This window comes from Prionailurus viverrinus, chromosome B4, assembly GCF_022837055.1.
Source record: "Prionailurus viverrinus isolate Anna chromosome B4, UM_Priviv_1.0, whole genome shotgun sequence".
NCBI lineage: Eukaryota > Metazoa > Chordata > Mammalia > Carnivora > Felidae > Prionailurus > Prionailurus viverrinus.
Window position 1 is genome coordinate 125,664,944 of NC_062567.1, and position 22,719 is coordinate 125,687,662.

At 43.7% G+C, this 22,719-nt stretch overlaps 1 protein-coding gene across 3 annotated transcripts in view; it reads right to left on the reverse strand.

Moving 5' to 3' along the window:
* Positions 1-22,719, reverse strand: part of LARGE1 (LARGE xylosyl- and glucuronyltransferase 1) — a 541,787-nt gene that overhangs the window by 247,608 nt on the left and 271,460 nt on the right. For all 3 annotated transcript variants that reach the window (XM_047867970.1, XM_047867968.1, XM_047867969.1), the window contains exon 5: positions 16,461-16,584. In XM_047867970.1, the coding sequence (XP_047723926.1) occupies positions 16,461-16,584 (124 nt within the window). The remainder of the gene's footprint in view (positions 1-16,460; positions 16,585-22,719) is intronic.

The following is a 22,719-nucleotide window of genomic DNA, read 5'->3' on the forward strand; positions in this document are numbered from 1 at the left end:
CCTCAAACCCACTGAACAGATCAGTGTCATTGATTTCTAAATGGATTCTGCACACTGTAAAATCAAAGTTCAATTTTCTAAATATAAGGCCAGTCAGGTCCACACTCATCTGCTACGAAGCATGCTTCTCTCTGCCTTTACTCCATGGGTAACTTACATATATACACATATCTCCTCCATCTGAGCATCCTTTGTGGTAGATTCACTATGTTACCTCAGAAACTCCTCTAAACGTTTTCTAAGATAGTTTGCATACAGTAGTCATTCAACTTGTTGGCTTTATGGTGGATATCGTGACTATATGGATACTGAAGACTAAAAGGTAAAAAACAATCAAACTTTTCTCCTATCGGTATCCTGAGCAGTCCTGGGGGATAGTCTTAGTGAACCGGTTTATTCGTTTCTTCTACTATCAAAAGGTCTGACCTTCATAAGTGAAAAACAGAAGGCCAGGCAGATAAAAGAAATGCATTTCTTTCTTTTCTGACAGAAAAAGCACAAAGATGAGGGTATTAAGTTTTATAGCTAAACTCAGCAGATAATAAGCAGACAAAGGAGTCCTGCTTGGGGAAAGGTATTCTCTTCTTAGGGCAGTGAAAGCCTGTCATTAATTCACAGAGCAAGATAAAAAGCTCTTACGCCTTCTCTCCACCCTCTTCCTCAAACCATGTTCTGGATAATGATGTACCCAGCATGGGAACGCCCCTCTCTTTCCCCTTCACTTCTGGAAATTGCACTAGCCTCCAAGGCCCAGCTCCAAATCCCATTTCTTCTGGGAAGCCATCCCTTGCTATCTAGCTGGTAACTGATTGGTACTGCATCTCTCCCTATTTTTATTCACTTTCACTAAATTCCTGGAGAAGATATTAGCTGCTCTATCTCTGCACTCTCTTGGAATAGTGTGCATTCAGCAAATCCTTATCTACTCATTGACTTATACCAAGGTACAGACCTGAGTTGCTTCCTCTTAATTGAGAATTCAGCTACCTAATAATTAGAGTTAGCATCAGGCTTTCCCCAAGCCAGTCAGTCTCCCTGGGCTCCTGAGAACATGGAAACCATTGGCAGTCTGTCTACCTTGATCCTGGAGGGACTGGGAACTTCCCCATGTACAGACTAAGTGCCTTGGGAAATCCCAATGAAGTTACTCATCATAAACTCCAAACTAGTTAACTCAGAGCAAGTAGAGAAAGAATACACACACACACACACACACACACACACACACACACACATATAGGGGTTATCCCTGCCTAAATATGCATTTTCTTCTCACAACAAACCTGCAAAGGGAAGTGTGAGAGACTCTACTGCTTGTCTACCCAGAGCTCTTCCAGCTCTCTAGCGGAAAGGCTGCAAATATGCAGACACACAGAAACCCTCACTTTCCCAGTCTCCCCTGAAGACAGGACATGGACACATGACGATCCTGACCAATGCACCTGAGGGGAAGTCTGCTGGGAGATTTGAGATTCCTTCTTTGAGAGAGAGAGAGAGAGAGAGAGAGAGAGCGAGCGAGCAGGCAGCGGTGGCTCTCCTTTTCCTTCCCAACATCCTGAGAGGAGATGCCTCCTGGATTTTGCTATGGCCTCTGTGACCAGGAGACCAAGAGAACCCCCAAGACGACTACCACCTCTCACGGAATGGCCAATCTTTGGGCTTCTTGCTATGTAAGAAAATGAATAGGTTGCTTAAGCCATATTTACTGGGGTAGTTCTTTTACTTATACCAAAAGCAATCTAATTGATAGGAGATCATGTGAAACACTGGGAACCATACTTCTGTAACTTCTCTTTGGGAACTGTCATAGTATAAAACAGTGAGTCTAGAATAGATGAACCAGTTCTACTCTGATCACATAAATAATGCAACCAAGAGTCACTGGGGCTGCTCAAGAGAGCAGGAGGCAAGTCCTTAGTGACCTGCTTCTCCATTATACTTCTTCACCTGTCCCACAAGAACATCTCAGACATGATCGAAGCAAAGAGGGTGGACATACTAATATGCACAAAGCCCCAAGAAGTTCCGGGGTGTTCTTCCAACCAGATTCTCACCTGCGACACAGCAATGGTGGTGCCCTGACAGCCACGATTCACAGGCAGATGAGACAAACCCCACAGTGTGCGTGCGCTCTCCTACCTTTGAACACGCCATCTGCTCACCACACCTGGAGAACAAAGTTTCTCCTCTGATTACTTGCTTGACGTCATTATTTTCTCTTTGTTTTCCTCCTTCTCTCCCTCCCTTCTTTCAAAAGGAAAAAAATTTTTTGAAAACTGAGCTAACTATATAAATTTTGTATAATCCAACAATGACAAAAAAGAACCAGAATCCCTGTACCCAGAGGAAAGCTATTAAATGATGCCCTGTGTGCTTCCTTTTTCAATAATTATATAACCACACAGATGGCTTTAAACTGGGGGGAGGGGGGGTAGCTTTGTGTCTTTTTTTTTTAACTTAAAATACATCACAAGTATTTTCCCTTTTCATTGATTCAAGTAACATTCCACCTTGTTACTAAACCAATAAAAATCTCATCAAAAGAGAGATTTTGAAAAGTTTCAAATATCCCATTGTGAAAATGTACCATAATCTACATTTTCACCACTCCTGGGATTTAAGTTGTGTCTAATTTTTGCTACTATAAACAATACCATCACGAAATCCTTGGACTCTACACCTCTATTTCCTCAGGACAGAGAATTCCTGCATCCTATAGCTTGCGTATAGTGCATATAAGTACTGCCACACTATTAAAAAGAACACTATCCTGATGTTCATTTATAACAGAAATTTTCACAAGAGTCGGTCCTACTGGATACTGGCCAATAGTGGGTAATACATCTTTTTAAAGCCTTTCCCATTTAGATATAAAAATCTTATTTTTCTATTTCTTTGAATGCATAGCAATTCATTAGCAGTACCCCGTATGTGCTGTATGTTATAACAGTACATACAACCTTTTACCATTTGTTTTTCTTATTTTGTGAATTCCTTTATTCGTATCCTTTACCCATTTTTCCATTGGTCTATTTTTCCTATTGATTTGTGAGCTCTATGGGTTATACGCTATGTGGGTTTCAAGTATCATTTTCCCAATTTATCACTTGCCATTTAAATTTGTTTCAATTGCTGACAGACATTCAGAATTTTTCCCTTTTTTTTCATTTCAATTAAATCTACTAGAGTTTTCCTTTGACTATATTTTTCCCCATTTCTTTTTGGCATATACAAATTTTCCTCACCCTTGAATGAAAATTTTCATATTTTTTCTTCTAGTTTTAATGCTTCTCCAAGTCTTCAAACTATCCAAAATTTATTTTTTGTATCTGGCATTATCCTATTTGATCTTTTCCCAAATGCTCAATTTCACAATAATGCCTTTTGCTACAGAATACATTTTTTCTCTACAGGTTAGAAATTCTTCCTTGAGCAAAGGTTGACAATTACCCTGAACATAAGAGATCACTCTTTCCTTTCATATTCACAGCTGATAGAAGTAACAGTTCCTGGGACTCCTCCCTGCTGAGTGGAGGAAAAGCCTCAGCATTCTTATTAAGACTCCTTCATTCAAACATTTACTTAGAGTCAATTACACACAAGCACTATGCTAACAGTAGAGATAGGCAGGATAAGAACAGAGGGGGTCCATCCAAGTGGACTGCACATTGTAGTTAGAAGAATCAGACTTATAACTAATATTGGGCATTGAGGGTATTTAACAAATAATCATACAAGAGAGGTGTTTCACAAATAATTATACAATGGCGAGCGTTAGGGAAAAGGAAGTAGAGGGGCATGACAACTCTGAGAACCCAAACATTAATAGGATGTTGGGCCAAGAAGAGTTTCCTTGAGATTTAGGAAACAGTCAGTGGGGAGGGAGGTGAGAAAGGAAGACCACTATTTCAGGTAACACGGTGAACTAGATGACCTCAGAGCCTTCTCAGTGAAATATATGTAATATATATGCATACAGAATATGTATATACCATATTACATACAATGTATGCATATGAGATCCATCCCATGCATGTATATTACATGTACCTAACACACACGGTATATACTAAAATGTATATTCTACATATACAACTAAAATACACCTATGTAAGGGACGACATTTTACAGTGTTATATTCTAGGAATCAAAACCCAGACACATTATCAGGCTGAAGGGCTCCAATCCTGTTTCCACCCCCTTCTAGACCATAGGTCTTGGCCAAATGGTCTCTAGTTTCAGGTTCCTCATCTGCACAATGGGATCCTAACAGCACTAATCTTAAAGAGTGGTTGTGATCACTAAAAAAGCTAACCCACATTAAATACTTAGTACTGTATCTGGTACATAAGTACCACATAAATGGCTGCTACTATTGCTATTTTATTACCATTTTCCATGTGCATTGTTCTATCCCATCTTATTGTTTAGCTTATTAATATTTTCTCCACTCATTACTACACTTGCCAGAGGACTGCCATTTCCTACACACAGAACCAGCTTTCAAACATTTAATCCTAGCTTTCTGCTTTTCATTTTCCTTATTTCACAGACTTCTGCTATTAACTTTATTTTCCTTCTGCTTTCCTTAGGTCCACACCATTGTTCTTGTTCAAATTATCGAGTGGAATGTGAGGTTCATTTATCATCATCTTTGTGTTTGAATAATGAAGGCACTGAAGGCTATTAAAACATCTCCAATGACAGCTTTGAGCACACTCCATAAGCTTTACTGTGAAATATTCCTCTTTTGTGGTTTTCAAAATAGGCTATAATTTTTAGTTTTATTTCCTTTTGGATTAAATAAGCATTTAGAAAAATTCTTTACCTTCCCCTAATTTCCAGGTATTTGTAGCCCCCCATCTAAAAGTTTGTGATATGTACGACTAATTCACTGAAGTCAAAACTGGGGCCTATATAATCTTTATGGTTCAGAATTTAATGAGGTTTTCTTATGCTCTCAATTTATGTAATTTTTTTCACAAACACACAAAAATCCATTTTTATTCCATTTTATGGATATGAGCTTTGATATCTACTCATAATGATTATATTCTTAAAACTGCCTTTGTCATTAACAATATGATTTGCCTTGTTAGTGGCTGAAACTCTACCGATATATCCTATATTTGTCAGTTTTTGCTTTGTTTATTAGAAAGCTTTCTACTTGGAAAACAGCTTGGCTATTATCTCCTCTTATGGATATCACACTTGTCAACTTAAAATTACTAATTTCAATTAAATATACTTTATATTGGAGATGGTCTGAAATTAACATATCCGTACCCTATTTTTCTTCGTATGTCTGAGACACCCTAATATAAATTTTATTTTTAAATTTTATGATTTATTTTACGTATGTTTCTTTAAGATTGTAAGCATACGCTTAAGATACTGCTATCTAATCAAGCATCTGAGTTTTTCTCCAATGACAGAAGTTTCATGCTTGTATATTTGTTGGTTTTGCTTCTGGAACAGCATTCTTGTGCATCATTTTTCAGCTTTGAGAAAAAATTTACATGCGTTATAATCACCCCTTTGAAATGAAAAACTCAACAAGTGTATACAGTCTGCTGCAACCACCACACAATTGCTTTATACAATTCTATCACCCTCTCCCTGTGTCCCCTCAGCCCCTTTTCAGGTGATCCTGAAAAGATCCTACTCTTTGGCTCCTCGTAACTTCTGTCTTGCTTTCGAGAATTTTGTACGAATGCAGTCATATAACGTGTAGTCTTTTGTGTCTTTTTTTTTTTCACTCAGCATACTACTTTTGAGATTTACTCATATTGCCATATATATCATATTCAATGCCGAGTAACATTCCATTAAATGGATAGATCACAACTGTTTCCTCTGGCTAATGGACATTTGTGTTCTATGCATAAAGCTGACGTCAATAATCACAGACAAATTTTTGTGTGCGCACGTTTTTATTTCTCTTGCATCAATACCCAGGAGTGGTACTGGTGGGTTGTAACATACGCCTCATGGCTCACGAAACTGACAAACTGTTTTACCAAGTGGATGTACCACTTTACACGTCAGCTAAGTGCAACAGTTCCCGTTGTTCCGCATTCTCACCAACACTTTGTACTGTCAGTCTTTTTAATCTTAGCCACTGCAGGGGGTGTGATGTGGTATCCTGTGATGACCTTAATTTGCATTTCCCTGGTGACTAAGGATGCTGAGCATTTTTTAGGGATTTGCTGGCTATCCCTGTCTTCTTCAGTGATGTCTCTTAAAATATGCTGCCCGTTTTTAAATTGGATTATTTGTCTTCTTGTTACTGTTGTATGAGTTCTCTACTTATTCCAGATACACATCTTTCATCAGACACATGCTTTGCAAATTTTCTCTCCAAGTCTGTGGCTTGTCATCTTCTTATTAATGTCTCGGAACAAAAAAACTATCAGTTTAGATGAACTGCAATTTATCAATATTTTTTTCTTTTAGTTTGCGCTTTTTTTCAGATTCCACTTAAGAAATCTTTGCCTAGTCTAAGGTCGCTAAGATTTTCTCCTCCGTTTTTTTCCTACCACCAGTTCTATTGTTTTAAGTTCCTATCTTTAGCTGTAAGATTCATTTCAAGTTAATTTTTGTATGGTACAAAGAGGGTCAAGGTTCATTTTTTCCGCATACGGATATCTAATGCTCAGCATCATTATTATTTTTTTCTGCTCCCTACCTACTTTATATAGACTTTGTTTCACTTGCAATATTCACCTCCAACAACTCGGTTTTAATTCTATTTATAACTTTACCAGTGGTCACCTTTGATTTTTTTCAGAAACATCTTGTCTCTCCTCGATGATCAGAGAGAAGGGTTACAAAATACCACCTGAGTTATACAAAACACAAGACATTTAGCAGCTTTGAGTCCAACAGCACCTCCCAACCTGTTTTAAAATGACTGATCAGACTTCCGTATTCAGTACAACATCATTTACAACAGCCAAGACACGGATGCAACCTAAGTGTCCACTGATGGATGAGGAGAAAAAGAGTATCGTTCGGCCATAAAAAAATAAGATCTTACTATCTGGCAACATGGATGGCCCCTGAGGGGATTATGATAAGTGAAATGAGTAAGACAGAGAAAAACAATTAGATATAATCTCCCTTACATGGGAATCTTAAAACAAAAACAAACAAACAAAATCCAAACCAAAAACAAAACAAACAAAAACAACCCAAGCTCATAGATCCAGAGAAGATAGACGATAGACCGGTTGCCAGAGGTGGGAGGTGCGGGGCGGGCAACACAGGCCCAAGAGGGAACAACAACCAAACGAACTGGTTATTTGTGTGTGTGTTTTAAAGAACAACTTCAGGCATTTGCAGTCATCTTTGCAACTGACTTAAAACATTTACAGATCATTCCATGTGTAACTTCTTTCAGTACACACTGCCTGCCCCTTTAGAATGAGATCTCTTCATTCCTGAATACTCATTTTGATGACTGTTTTGGTTGGCTGGCAAATTACTGATGACACTTCCTCCAGAAGTACACAGTGGTGTGTATTTTGTGAGCTGTTGCACTGAATATCATTTTTCTGTTGTCTTTATACGTGAGCAAACGTGGCTGGTGTTCTGAGGTCTGTCTTTCTAGCTCAAAAAGTGTGGTAGACATTTTATTAAGAACATTTATTACCCCAGCAAAAAGGCTTATGTAGAACTTTTACTCTTCAGAGATGTGTTTCTCTCTACCCCTTGCCCTGGAGTTACGGTGGAGCCTCAGAAACCAGGTTTTGCTGCTTCTCCACAGCTACCGGTTGTACGTGGCCATTGAGCCCTTGAAATGCAGCCTGTCCTGGTTGAGATGTGTGAAATAACACATCGACTGTTGAAGATCGTATGGAAAAAAGTACATGAAATATCTCATTAGTAATTTTTAAAATACTGATGTTGAAATGGTAATATTTTGGATATAGAGGATTAAGTAAAATGTTACTATTAAAATCCCTTTCACTTGGTTTCATTTTGCCCTTGGAAATATGACCAGCGGAAAACTTGAAATTATACCTATGATTTGTCGTTGTATTTCTATCAGACAGCACTGGTCAAGAGCCAGATTCCAGTCGTATTCTGGCTCACAATGCTGAGTAATTTCAACAAGTCTCTTTCAGAAGATTCCATTTCCTCACCTGGAAATGGGTGAAAATAATTATACTAACCTCAAGGCTTACTGTGGGGATAAAATAATAATATGTGTGTAAAACTACTGTGTTGGCACATAATCAATTCTTATTAATGAGAGCTATTATTATTCTCAAAGGAAGAATTTTTTTGTATTTTTTGTAATCCTTATGACTCATAATGTTTCTAGGGTGTCCCCTGATGTGGCCAACTTGTTGCTGATTTTGCCTGAATTGTAGGGGCTTTTTTTGATCTGTGTGCATAGAATTCTTCTCCCTTCTTGAGAATTTTTCTTGGATTTCATCCTCCTGTGGATGGGCCACCCATCACCACCCTTGCCTTGAAGTTTCTGGAGTTCCTAATTTGCATTAACTTTTCATCACGCAGTCTCAGGGTAACATGTCAAAAAATACACCTCATCTGAAACACTGAGGGTCTAACATTTCACTCCCCAAGTCCAGCCTTTTATTCTTTCAAAACATTTGGAAGAAGAGTCATGTTCTCACTGGGAAAATGTCTTAGCTTCCTAATTCTCAGTTCACTCTGCCCATTCCTGTCACTCGTCAAGTAGCTCTGGTTTTATTTTGTTTTGTTTTGTTTTGGTTTGGGGCCAGCTTATATTCCAAAATCCATCGCTGTCACCACATTGTGGAATCACTGATGTTGCTTTTTAACTCAAGCTGTGGACAGGTACAATTTTTCAGTACTAGGGAAGAGCACTGTATTCAAAGCCAAAGAAGTAGATTCTGGCATCAGTTCTGCCTCCGATTATTCCTTTGGTAAATTCCTTATTAACACAAGAAAACATGTGCTGTTTCCACAGCCTGGGATTCTTGAGGACACAGTAGAATAAGGCACAAGAAAGCATTTCCTTCTTTATCAGGGGGAATGGATTACAAAGGAGAAGAGGACAGCAGTGAAAACGGGAAGGGATCGACACTCATGATGGGGAAAAGGTAGGCAAAGGGACACTTAATTACTTTGAATGTGCTTAGGTCTGAGCCCAGGCCAATTACAGCTCCTGACGGGGCATGTCACCTACATAGATCTGACACAACTGTTGTATTCTGAAGGACCACAGAGAATGGTGGACAAGACAGAGACAAAAGTCAGCACATTCAAGGAAGGCAACAACTTGGAAACCATGTATTACACAAAAATGTCACAAGGTATATTTAAGTGACAAAAGCGTTTGCCTTTGTGCTGGTGTTTGTGGAGTACTGCAGAGAGAACTTTAGATAACCGCACCCTGCTGTCCGGTGGGAGACAAACTTACATTGTTCTTCTCACGGGGGGTGGATAAACTGCTACCTACACTTCTCTACCTGTTTCCTAGGAAGATGTGCTTCCAGATGATGGGCATTTTCACTTAGGAGGCACTCATGCAAACTGGAAATCATAGGGTTTCAGGGTTAGAAAGAAGCCCAATAAAAAGAGCTACTGTTTTTAGATAGATGAGGCCCAGGGTAGGGCGGGGGGGGGGGGGGGGGTGGCGGTGGTTAAGAATTGTCCAGGATCTCACATGTGATTCCTCCTAACACAGTCTCTTCCCCAAACTGAGTCTGGACATTTGGGTTGTAGAACCTGGGATGTAGTTCGAAGGGACTGCACTCGGCAATAGTTGAACTTCACGTGCAGTCTCCAAATACCCCCATGGGGCCGGAGCAGGTTCCAGTTAGACTCTGCCTGCAGAGCAAAGACAGACATGCTGGGACGTGTCTCATGGAGGATATGATCTGCTCTAAGATGCCCTGCAGAAGAGTAAGGAATGAAGTAAGGTATGTGTGATCTTTGGGATTGTCTTGCATGGCTTCTGTAATAATATGGCAATACCCAGAGTAACATACATTGGTTAATTGTCTTTTAAGATTGTTACCTCTAGCTCCCCTTTATTGGTGAAGATTAAATGCAGGAAATGAGGTCTCGTAATGGAAAGCACAGTGCTTGGCACATTGTGGGCACTCAAAAATTCTATGTTTTCCCTTTCCCTTTCATATATTTGAAAATGGCTATGATTAACCTCTTAAATCTGTTCTTGTTCCTTCTCTCTGAGTCCCATGTTATATAGGAGGGCTGGCAGAGGTTAAATCTTATGTTCAGGTATGGAAAAGTTACCATTTTCCCATTCTCTTTTTTGTCTTGCTTGGGCCCTGGATTATTCATGTGGTTTGTGAATATAAGGGTCGGTTCTGTAAGGCCAGTGATGGACCTCTGGCCTTTGTGTAGCAAAGGTGAGATCATAGGATGGACGTGGATGATTGAAATGCATCTGAAAATGTATTTAGAATGCTAGTCTTTGGCTTTTAAATATTACACATGGAAAATTGTAAGCAACCAACAAATTATAATCTGCGTTAGAAAAGAATCTTTCTGTGTGAGTTGTACAATTCACTTTATACACAGGCAAATATTTCTTTAAATAATGGGGTGTCCTAATGAGCGGGGCCTGTCCCCTTCTGAGAATCATAGAATCTTAATTAGGAAGGAACTTGGCATTCATCGGGCATAACCTTCCACTTTCTTCTGTAATATTCTATATAAATGGTCATTAATCTTCTGCTTTTGAATACTTCCAGAGATAAGAGACCATTACCTCCCAAAGGACCTTGTTCCATATTTAGAAACTCTATTAGAAATATTCGCCTTGTGCTGTACTGAAATCTTTTATCTTTTTGATTCCCTCATTGGTCCTGAGGATTAATAAAGACCAAATGCAAGTGTGTATATCATTGTCTGTTAACTCATGTGCCTGCCCCACTAGACTGTGAGAACCAAGAGGGTAAGGCCTGTAACTTTTATCTCTGTGCCCAGATTTTTGGACAAAACCTGGTCAAAAGTGGCTCCAAGAAAAGCATGGATTCCATGCTTTGGGGCAACAGAGCAAGTCAACCAGCTGTTTGGAGACTGGCAGATCTCCTATGTAGGAAGGTGATTGTTAAGAGTCAGCCATCAATATTTTCTGTAACCATCATCCTGAATCCCACTTCATAATCTTTCTGATGTTGGTAACAAGCAGGCATCAGGCCTAAGAGAAAAGGAGATAAATCATGACCCTTGACTGGACAGGTGAATCATGAAACAGCCCCTACCCCAGAAGCTTCTCGTTGCTAGCTCAGGATCATCCTCACTCCAGTTGATGGCACGGGGGCGACTTTCTGGGCCAAGTGGGGCAAGATCAAAGCTGGTACGTAGGCAAGGTCTTCTCTGAAAACTGACAAGATATGTATTGCTGATTTAAGGCAAACCGTCCAAGGTAGTGACTACTTCGTTTAGAAAATAATCCTTGGCTGCAAGTGATAGGGCTGTCCCAAACCTCAGCAGCATCGTTGGTGGGGTGTCTTTTTATCCTCAGCAGGAAGCTCCAGTCCCAATAGGCCTTTTTTTTTTTTTTTAAAGGTTTTATTTACTTTTGAGAGAGACACAGAGCATGAGCAGGGGAGGGGCAAAGAGAGAGAGAGACACAGAATCTGAAGCAGGCTCCAGGCTCTGAGCTGTCAGCACAGAGTCCGATGCGGGGCTCGAACACACGAACTGCGAAATCATGACTTGAGCCAGAGTCGGATGCTCAACCGACTGAGCCACCTGGGTGCCCCCCCACCCACCCCAGTAGGTCTTTAACAGAGGGGTCATGCTTAACATTTGTTCTTCAGGAACAACCAGAAAAAAAACCTCCACTGACAGCTTAGAGGACCCTTGTGCAGACACAATAACAGGGTCCCAGCTTAAAAGTTGGCTACAGAGAAGGAAATTCAACACCGGGGAGCACAGGTTTTGGAATCAGGTAGTTCTGAGTTTTAATTCTGGCTCTGCCATGTATGAGGTGCATACATGACTTGGGGTTAACCTCCCTAAGCCTCAGGTTCCTAGTCTGCATAGTGGGGGTAATAATAGCACCTGTTCCACAGAGTTCTGAGCATTCTATGAAAGAACCACACAAAACACAAGAAACAAAGTGTCCCATCAATAACACCTGTCACACTGCAGGCTATGGGGTCCAGAGGCACCGAAAGCAAGAATTCTGTGTTCAAGTGCAACCCAACAGTGGCAATTTCATTCCACAGCGGCTGCAGCCCATGCCTCTCTCCTCCTTTTCAGATCTGCTCCACCTCCGTGTCTACTGAATTATACAATCCCGTATCTCATCTCATTTCATTTGGAAAGGGAAAAGTTAAACAGCAGCCTTGGCATTCATTAGATGCCTGATCTTAGGCAAATACTCCTCAACTCCATGCTTCAATTTATAAATTATCTGTGAGATGGAGGTAATAAAACTTCTCAGTCCACCCCACAGGGCTGTTGCGAGGAGTGAGTGACGGCATGCTGCCATCTACAAAGCTCTACACAAAAATAAGCCCCCCCACCCAACCCCCCGCCTCCTGCTCCTCTCTCCTCTGTTGAAAGGAGCTGCATGTCTTGAGTGGAGATCGGGCACAAAGACGCACTCAGTCCTGGTAGCCTGTTGACATGGGGACTTGGAGGCTGGAAATGAATGGGCCCTGTAAACATCAGGAAGACCAATGAGCATTTCACAGGCCACAGAGACAAGCAAGCTGAGTGATCACTATTTGCAAATCTACACTAATTGGTCATTACTGAGAGAAGCATACCAGTCCACTGCGAATTTCCCACAGTTCATTTTTAATCATGCACCAATCCCTCATAAATTTCCTCTTCCCTCTTAGTCCATTCTCCGGCACTAACGGATATAATAAGGGGCCCGCAGGAGTATTTCTGAGAAATGCCATTTCCAACAGCTGTACAAAGCGATTTCTCGGCACCAGATCGGGGAGGCCATCGTGTGTGTCTGCTGAGGGTGCCATCTGACACACTTCCTGAACGCAACTACAGAACACAGCACACGTCCCTTCCCTTCCTATTCTTCCTCCTTTGCTAACATCAGGTAATGGATGGTGTTTTAATGCATTCATGGAAAGACACTCACCTGTCCCCAGGGATGCTCTTGGGACTTTACACGGGGTTGCACAGATGGAGCTGCCTTATTTATGCCACTGCAGGGTCACTGGTAGACAAATTTCTGGAGGCCCGCCCATGGCCCAAGGCACAACGGGCCTCACGAATGTGGTGAGCCCTGACAGTGATAAAGAAACCCCTTTCTAATGGCTTTATTACTCTTGGGAACCAGCACTGAGCTTATTGTATATCATCATTTTGCAAATATTTTCATAGGCCAGGCATCACACTAGGCACTGAAGACAGCAGGGTGATGAGAAGCGGACGTGATCTCGGCGCTTTGGAGCCAACTATCTGGGGAAGAGGACATTTACCAGCTTACTACACAAAGGCAGGGAAGAGCACACAGGGATGAGTTTACTGAAGAAATGTAGGAGACCCTATGAGAACCTATAACAAAGGAACCCCTATGAGATTATGAAGGCAGGGAAGATTTCTCAACGTAAATGTAGCTGAAGCAAAAGAACACGGAATTAACCAGCAATGGGAAAGAGGAGGCAGGCTGGGGGACAGAGGTTAACAGACAGAAAAATAACCAGTGCAGCGGCCCCCTGGTGGGAGGGAACGAGCAGAGCAGACGTGATGATCTAATGGAGGGAGGCAGGAGCCAGAAAGCCCAAGGAGATGCCACTCAGGACTGTGGTCTTGATCTTAGGAGCACGGTGAAACCATGGAAGGTTTTATCCACAGGAAAGGGGATGGCATGGTTGGGCATGCCGTTGGGAAATCCAACTCACGCTACTGATGGAGAATACATTTGGGGGAGGAGGAGTGAGCAGAGCAGAGGGGAAAAGACTAGTCTGGACAGAGACTGCGGTTGTGTTAGGGAGAGGTCACAAGAGCTCAGAGTGGGATGGTGGCAGGGGAGACGGGAGACCAGCTAGGATGTGGAGTGGACAGACACATGGTGAGGAAGAGGGGCTGTCAAAGACGAACTCTTGGTTCTGGGGGTGCAGCTAAGCAGACAGATAATGGTGCTACAGCCAAGAGATGCTCAGGCTGCAGGGAGTAGGCAGATCACGGTTTAGGGTTTGCAGAGCTGGATTATGCATAAATCATTATTACTGTGATCACCAATTATGGCCAAATTATGTGTACAAAATGATTTCACACCCATTGTCCTTACAGGATTCGGACAAGAGTCTCATGGGATACAGGATGGTGGGAGATGGGCGCTAACTGGTAGGGAGATAAAATGCAGGTGTTCAGGACCTTGCACAGTGTAGCTGGGAGCAAAGGTCACACTAGAGGACAGGACACTGAAGACAGCATCCTTTGGAACACATCAGATTGTTTTTGTTCTTTGTTTTTATTCCTATTTTTTAAGCCATGGAATCACCAATTCAAATGGATAAAAATCCAGTATATAAAGTAATAAACAGCAGGTCCATCTGGATTAAAGTGGTCATAGGACAGTCAGAGCACCAACCCTCCTTCCCCCATCTCGTTCAAGACCTCAGGGAAGCCCTGCGTCCCCAGGAGATTATAGCCCTTGCTATACTCCTTGCCTTACTCCTTCAGTTTCCCAATGGTCCACAGGTTTCCTAACAGGCCATAGAACCCAGAGTATTTTAATCCTATGTTGCCTTGGCTGCAAAGGGGAGTGTATGGGGCATTTTCAAGAACTTGCATTTCAGGCGCCGCTGGGCCTTCATAGGAATTATCTTGTTCAGGGTCTGACTTGGTGGCCAGCCCTGATCGAGCCAGGGCTCAGGACCCAAATCAGTTGGTTCTTCAATGGCAAGTGAGGATATGAACCTGGGGTTTTGTTCATCTACTTTTGTGTTTTCTTAAAGAGTAGGGTGTACAGGCTTACAAGGGACATGGCACAGGATAGTCCCAAAAAGGAGAACGAAGAAGGAGGCAGGAGCATCCGTGAGAGCCAGGCGCTGTGCCTCCCCTCCCGCTGCTTTTCCCCACTGTGTTGGCGCTTAGACCCTGGGAGACAGAGAGGCTTGCTTTCACCTTAATTAGTGCAGCAATTTGCTAAATTCTGTTTTTCCCTTTTAAGAGTGTTAATCAATTTTAGCTCAGAATAGATTGGAATGGCACACAAATTACCACGACAATCCCCAAATGCTAAATTCTGAACATCTCGATCAACCTCAGAGCCTGAAATATGGGAAAATCAGAAACTCCGGCCGGCATCTCTGTGATCTATTTAAAATGTTATGGCTCCGAAATGAAAAGATAATGGCTTTATGAGGTTTGGAACAAGCAATTTGCTCGAATCTGCCTCATGCCTAGGTGTTTAGTCCTTCCCAAGGTGATTGGAGACAGAACATCAACATATTTCTGCAAAGTTACATGTTCCTCTAACAACAGCAATTTGTTAAATCCACAAGCATTACAGGGTACCAACTGTGCACTAGAAATTAGAAAGGAGTAAGACGTGCTCCCCGCCCCCTCCCCCATTAAGAAGGTTCTAAACTAAAGCGGTAGACAGACACGTGAATAGAGAACATCTTCCTCTTTTCTGGAGAGGTCAGGGAAGGTTCTCGGAGGAGGTGCCAATGCCGCAGCGTCCTGCAGGGTGAGGAAGAGTTGTGAAAAGGCAGGTGCAAGGGCAGGCCAGATAGAAGGAACACCATCAGCAAAGTCTCCAACACAGGAGAGCCAGCAGGGACCAGAGGTGGTTTCTTAGAGCGGAGTATGGGACTGGAAGAAGAGTCAAGAGCCAGAAGCAGGACTTCTTAATGAGACCGTGAATCTCAGTCCTGATGCAACAACGTGGCACAACATGGATTCTAAACAAGGAAATGGCATGACCAAATGAGTCTCGTCTGGTGAAACCCTCCAGTCCAACACAGTCTGTGCTATTTATTCAGCATAATCTTTTAAAGCACATTGACACATATTCTCTCATTTTTGCCTATTAATTATCCAATTGAGGTTGATATTATAATCACCTTTTCACTGATGAGAAACAGACAAAGCAAAGGTCTAAGTTATTTGCTTTCTATCTTATGACCAGTAAATGACAACATACGAATTACAACCTGGGCCCATCTGACTCTGAGTTCAGCACTGACCTCACTGGGGAGCAGAATTCTCTAGAATGGCCACCACGGACCTCTTTCAGATGTATACCAGGCCAATGGCCTCCACCTCTAAGGAAAGCCCTGGTGGCCAGAACCGCACAGACCAACATGGATTCTGTGCTGAGGACGTGGTTGCTCTAATACTTTCCGCAGTCAAATCTGATGCGGGTGGCAAACAACCTTAATTATACTCTGGATGTTTCCAGTTGAAAGCTGAGATTTCCTCCACTGCCAGTCTGCCGAACCACAACCAGGAAAAGCTTCCAGCATGAGGAGCTGAGGGGGCCACCTCTCCCCTCCCGCCTGTACCTTGAGCTCATCCGCATTGTAGAAGTCTACACGTACGGCGGGCACCATCCACGTCTGGAAGAGCGTCGCCAGGATCTGCTCTGCGATGGAGTCGGCGATGAGGTGGAAGTGGAGAGGGTTCCGTCTGTGGGAAGCGGGGAGAAGACGGGTCAGCAGGGAGAGTTCCAGCCATAGAATCACATGCTTACCAATTTCACAGCAGCTGTGAAAGTCAGTCAGGCACGTTACCAACCCAGCGCTAAAAAGGAGAGAAGGCATCTCACGCAACCTCAGGATTTCAGAGAGGGTAAAATCATTGGTAACGCTCCATCCAAGCCAACCACCATACCTGTTACTAGCATATTTGTGTTTCCAGAAATCTTAAGCATATGTAACAATTTGGTCAAACAGTATCTGCATTGGTTTCAGAAGCACATGGACAGAGAAGGGTCTCTGGACTGGCTGAATGCAACTGGGAAGATTCTGAGTTCTGTTTTCTGCTTGCTCCTCTCTAAAAGGAACCTAGGCATCCAAGATGGCATCACCGGGGGCTCCCATCACTGAATGTCAGCTTACCCTCACTTAATATTCCTACAGCTTTTCTTTGTTCCACATCCATCAACCAGCCATTACTGAGGCAGTACCCAAAATACAAACTAGCATTACACATGGGAAAAGCTTCTGGAGTCAACCAGAAATGGGTTCAAGTCCCAACTGTGGTATTTATTAGTGGGGATTCTGAGCATGTCACTTCTATTTCTTCACTGCTGCTGCTTCATTCTGTAAAACGTTGAGAAACATCTCCTTATCGGGCTACTGTGTCGATAAGTATAATATATGATGCATATCAATAATAAACACAGATAGGACAATAAATAGCAGATATGTTCTCTTGAGAAAGCACCAGGCACAAAGCCATAGTTCAATCCAGGAGGACTACTCTCATAAATACTATCGAGCTAGTAAAAACAGCAGCATAAATTGTAACACCATACATGAGCACCTTTGGGAAATCTAAAGATGAGAATGACCTGGTCCCTGTGACTTCAAGGAGCTCATAGTCTTCAGAGGGACGGGGGAATCCACAATTAAATACAAACACAAGGTGGAACATAATGTTGGTAACAACCACAATAGAACACAATGTTCTATGGGAGTAAAGAAAAAGAAGGGCTAATTCTGACTGGCTCAGGAGTACAAGGAAGAGTTGGGGGAGCAATACCTCAAAAGATAAAGGGGTTTGAAAGGAAGCAAAGGAGAGGGGGACACAATCCAAGGAGAGTAATAGGAGACTATGGCCAGAGCCGAGGGGCATGCCAGGAGTATGTGGGGACAAGCAGTTAGCTGGGACCCAAGGGTCAGAGCAAAGGAGGACAAAGCGCAGGAAGCAGTGCAGTGAACGCCCAGTTAAAGAGTCCAGACTTCATCAGTGAGGCGTGGTAGCAACATGACTGATTTCAGCTCTTGGCCCCCGTGCAGGCTCTCCCCAGCCCTGCTCTAGACCCTCCCTCAGATTCCCATGCTCCCATGCTGTCTTCACCTCGGCCTTTGCATATTTGGTTTGCTCTGTAAGAAACCTTCTTGCATTTGCTCCTTTGATAACTACTTATTGAGCACCTACTACTTAGCGGGAGATGAGCAGGATGCTGGGGACAAGGTAAGACACACCATCGCTGCTGTTGGAAATCTCATGGTCTGGCCCTCTCCTCTCCCACCATTCACGCTGCCCAGTCAGCATCTATCTCTTATCCAGCCTTCAGTTCTGAGGTCTACCACCATTTTCTCCTAGAGTCCTTCCCTGACTACCCATGACTGGGTCAGGGGCCTTCCCAACGAAAAGCCATCTTAGTGCCATGTACCCACCCTTAGGTTTTGCTCACCTGTTTACCTGTCTAGATCCTCACATGACTGTGAGCTTAGGGAGGTCAAGGATTGTGCCGGTCACGTTCAAGTGGATCACCTTATGATGTAGCTCTGTGCATGGAATGCAGGAAGAGTTCAATAAATGAACTGAATGGAGGGATGGGTGATGGAAAGTGGACAGATAAGGGGAACCAAGGTGGACACATCATTTGGAAGACGGGACTAGGTGAATGTGAAATGAGGATCTGAGTAGGACTGAGTCTGGGGAAGAACAATAAGGGAGCTGAATCTAGAGGGATTTTAGGAAAAGAGATCTTAGATATGGGGGGAAATGGAGAAAAAGAAGCAGAAGGGGACACTGAGGTTCCTGGGTTGGTGGTGGTATCTCCAGGACAGGGGATAGGAGAAGAAAGGTATATTGGAGGAAGATGATGGGTTTGGGATTGGAGGCACCAAGTTTAAGATGAGGGTGGTAAAGCCAGATGGAGCTGAATGGATGAGTCTGGACCCAAAGGCAATTATTATCCAAGGCAAACCCACCATCTACATAACAGGTGCTCAAGGGTGACAAACTGAATAAATGAATACAAGACCCAATCAGCACTGCAGAATTTCTCCACGGGGACCCATTGCCTGAAAAGTGCAAATTTGCCCATAAACTACCTATAGTCAAGGGGAAGGGGCACACCTGCCCTACAACATTCCCTGGAAGCCCTAAGAAGCTTCCCCATAAGAAGCTACCAGGTGGCCCGAGGGAGGACTGGTGCCAGTGGCGGGGGCATGTTTATCAGCCAGTGACTTGCCTGAAGGCTAAGTGAGAGGCAGCTCATCAGAGTCACTGGGAAGACACATGGGTCCATTTAGCCCTCAGTGTTGGCACGGCCACCCCCTCCCCCCCCACAGGAGCCACAACGGAGACTTATGCATCCAGAATGGATAAAGCTAAGCCTTTGTAACTGTCAGTTTGCATTTGTATCCACAATAGAGGAACGGCATAATTTTAGACACCGAATGGCAATACCAAACAGACCAACCGAAATATATTCGTTCCAACACGATCACGCCGTCCACACGTCTGTATCTCCATGTGCAGCTTGCTCTCCAGGGAATACTCGCCCCTACTTAGAGGTCCCACGAATTCCTGTTCATCCTTCAAACTTCCCTTTTTAAGTCATTTCCTCCAGGACACCTCCTATAAGCCCTCTCTCGTCCTTTTTCCTGCTAACCTGGCATCTCATACGAAAAACATGACTACCATTCCTAGCACAGCACTCCGATACTTATTCAAACATGTGGCTCCTTGTCTCTACTACGAGGCCCCCAAGGACAGAAACCATGTTTTCACCTCCATCTCCAGTGCCCTGCAGAAAGCCTGGCACATAACAGGGGCTCAACAAACACTTGTGTAACAGGAAAAGAAAGCCAACGTCCCTCCTTCTAGGCCACCATTAACTTTACCGTAAGAATGGTAACAATAGTCAATGGCAGTCTACATCAATGCTTCGGAGCTGGGGGCTCTGCTCCAGAATGTCTGGAGTGGAGCCCTGGCTGCATGAACTGCTAACTGAAGGCCCAGAAGCACATTACTTCATCTTTCTAGGCATCAATCTATTCATCTCCAAATCAAGAATGGTAAGTAAACAATACCGCACTGTGCACACTAAGTGACATAATGTATATAATTTTTTTAATGTTTATTTATTTTTGAGACGGGGGGGGGAGAGAGGGGGGGGGATAGAGAGGGAGAGGGAGAGAGAATGAATGGGGGAGGGGCAGAGAGAGGGAAACGAAGAATCCGCAGCAAGCTCCAGGCTCTGAGCTGTCAGCACAGAGCCTGACACGGGGTTCAAACTCATGAACCACAAGACCGTGACCTGAGCTGAAGTCGGATGCTTAACTGACTGAGTCACCCACGTGACCCAGCATAATGTATATATAAGGTGTTTAGCAAAGTGCCTGGTGTGTAAGATTTCAATGTATGTTAACCCCTGGTATGGTCTGAATGTTGGTGCCCCGCCTGCTCAAATTCCTATGTCAAACCCTAGCCCCTAAGGTGAAGGTGTCAAAACGTGGGGCCTTTGGGCCCTACTCCCAAAGCAGGTGAGGGTAGAGCCCCACTGAAAGGGATTAGCGCCCTTAGAAAAGAGGCCCCAGAGAGCTCCCCCTCTCCTTCCATCATAGGATGCAGACAGAAGTCAGCAACCTGTAACCGAAAAGCAGGAAGGCAGGCTCCCCCCAGAGCCAGACCATGTTGGTGCCTGACCCTGGATTCCCAGCCTCCAGGACTGAGAGGAATCAACATCTGTTGTCTATGAGCCCTACCCCGTCTGTGGTATTTTGTTATAACACCCTGAGTGGATGGGGCCACCATTACCAGTGTTAACTTGGGGAACTTATTTTCTCCACTGCTTTACATCACTTTTCAAATGAAGTAATTTCAATTAGTTCCTCCATCCACAAACCCCAAAATGAGTTGAATGAATAAACATGCAACAAAGAGCTGTCAAGCAGTAAGTACAAGTAAGGCATAACAGGGATTTAGGGGACTCAGGAACTGGAACTCTCCTCTCTTCGGGAAGCTATCAGGCTGGCAGAAACAGAGACAGAGAGGACACAGATAACTAAATAAACATTGGAACACGGGTGGGCCGGAACACGGGGCTACCTCACACAACTGCTAAGTTTGGGAACTGCACACCTCCCGGGGAGACATGTGAACGGACAGTAAGTGAAGGATACCCTTAGAGTTGGGTGGTGAGCAACTGTGCAACTGTACGGGATGGCTCTGCAAGGAGACACAGAAAAGCTACAGGAGTGGAAGAGGCTACTTCTCCACGGTGGAGAATCTAGGATGTTTGCGTGGACTGCGTGGCTGTTAAACCAGACATTCAGGTAAGAAAAGATGGGAGGATGAAGACGTTCTGCAGGGGTGACAGAATCAGGAAAGGGACAGAGGCAGGGAAGTACACAGCATGTCTATGACGGAACAACAGTTTTATCTGGGTTGACCACACTGCTGCATTTGGTGGACACCTCCTGCATGCCAGGAATAGGGAGGATAAAAAGAAAAAATCAAAGTCCTAACGGAAGGCTGAGCCAGCGTGTGTGACCTCTTAAGATCCATGACTTTCATTCTCTAAGAGAAGGAGACCCAGACAAGACTTGGGTGCCGAGCAGGAAGGAGATCAAAGCTGTAATTCGGGACGTTAATCTGGCAACAGAGCAGAGGATGCGCCAGCATGGAAAGAGCAATAGGCCCACAGAGGGCACGGAGAGCGCTTGTGTGAGGCCTTCCCCTTACAAGCTCTCACTCTGGTCTATTGCAAGTATCTCCCCAGAATGAAGAATCAATCCAGAGAGACACTTAGCTCATCTTTAGGGCAAAACTAGCTGTTTGCTTGGCCAAAGGGGTCCATGTGCCTCATTAGATGACTATGAAAATGTTTAATCAGAGGGCACACCAGGGTCCCCAGGCCAGGGGACCATGGAGGACCTGGCATATTGCTGATGATCTCCGCAATCCAACACAGCTCACCAGCAGCTTGGTCTCACTCCCTGGAGGCAGAATGCCTGGAAAGGCTCTACTGAGCTCCGCCTTCCACACCACCGTGAGAATGAGGGTCCTGTCAACCGCACCTCTCGGCAGCCACAGGACAAGCATGTGAAAACACTGCCCAGACCACTTTGTTTCAAGTTTCTGTGTAAACCAGAATGTTTCCCTTGAGCTTTAATCTATAAATCCAACCATCCACTAGACGGTCCCACCTTCATGCCCACAGACCACTCAGAATCAAGATGGCCTAATTACAACCCTCCTAATACCAGGTTACTACGAGTTTTGCAGACTGTTTAGTACCCGTCTTCCCTCAAGAATGTAAGCTCCATGCGGACAGACATTTGGCTGTGATCCATGGTGCAGCCTAGCTCTCAGAACGACACCGGGCATATTAAATAGGGGCCTCTTATACATGTCTGTCTTCCGGGATTCCTTGCCGGGGCTAAAGGCACATCATTCAACATGGGAGTACTGCTTGGGCTCCTTCCCGGCCCATCTCCCACACCCCCTATCAATTCCATGCCCTGAGAGGCAGCTCAGCCCAGTGGTCAGGAGCCAGATCTCTACAGCCAAATTGCCTGGCTGCTTCTTATCATGGTTTGTCACAAAGTAATGATATGAAGTTGAGCAAGCCACTTAGTCTTAGAGTCTCAGCTTCTCAGGTTGTTATTATCAGATTGACTTAAAATGTATGAAGCACTTAGAACAGTGACCCACAAGGAGTAAGGACTTAACACACATTAGCATTTATTAGCCTGTCTGCTCTTTGGTGAGATCTCATCAATATATTCACCCCTTCTCTCATAGGGTCTCTGTGCTGGTTCCCTCCAATAGATCCTCTGTCCTGTAAGCCCTCAACTC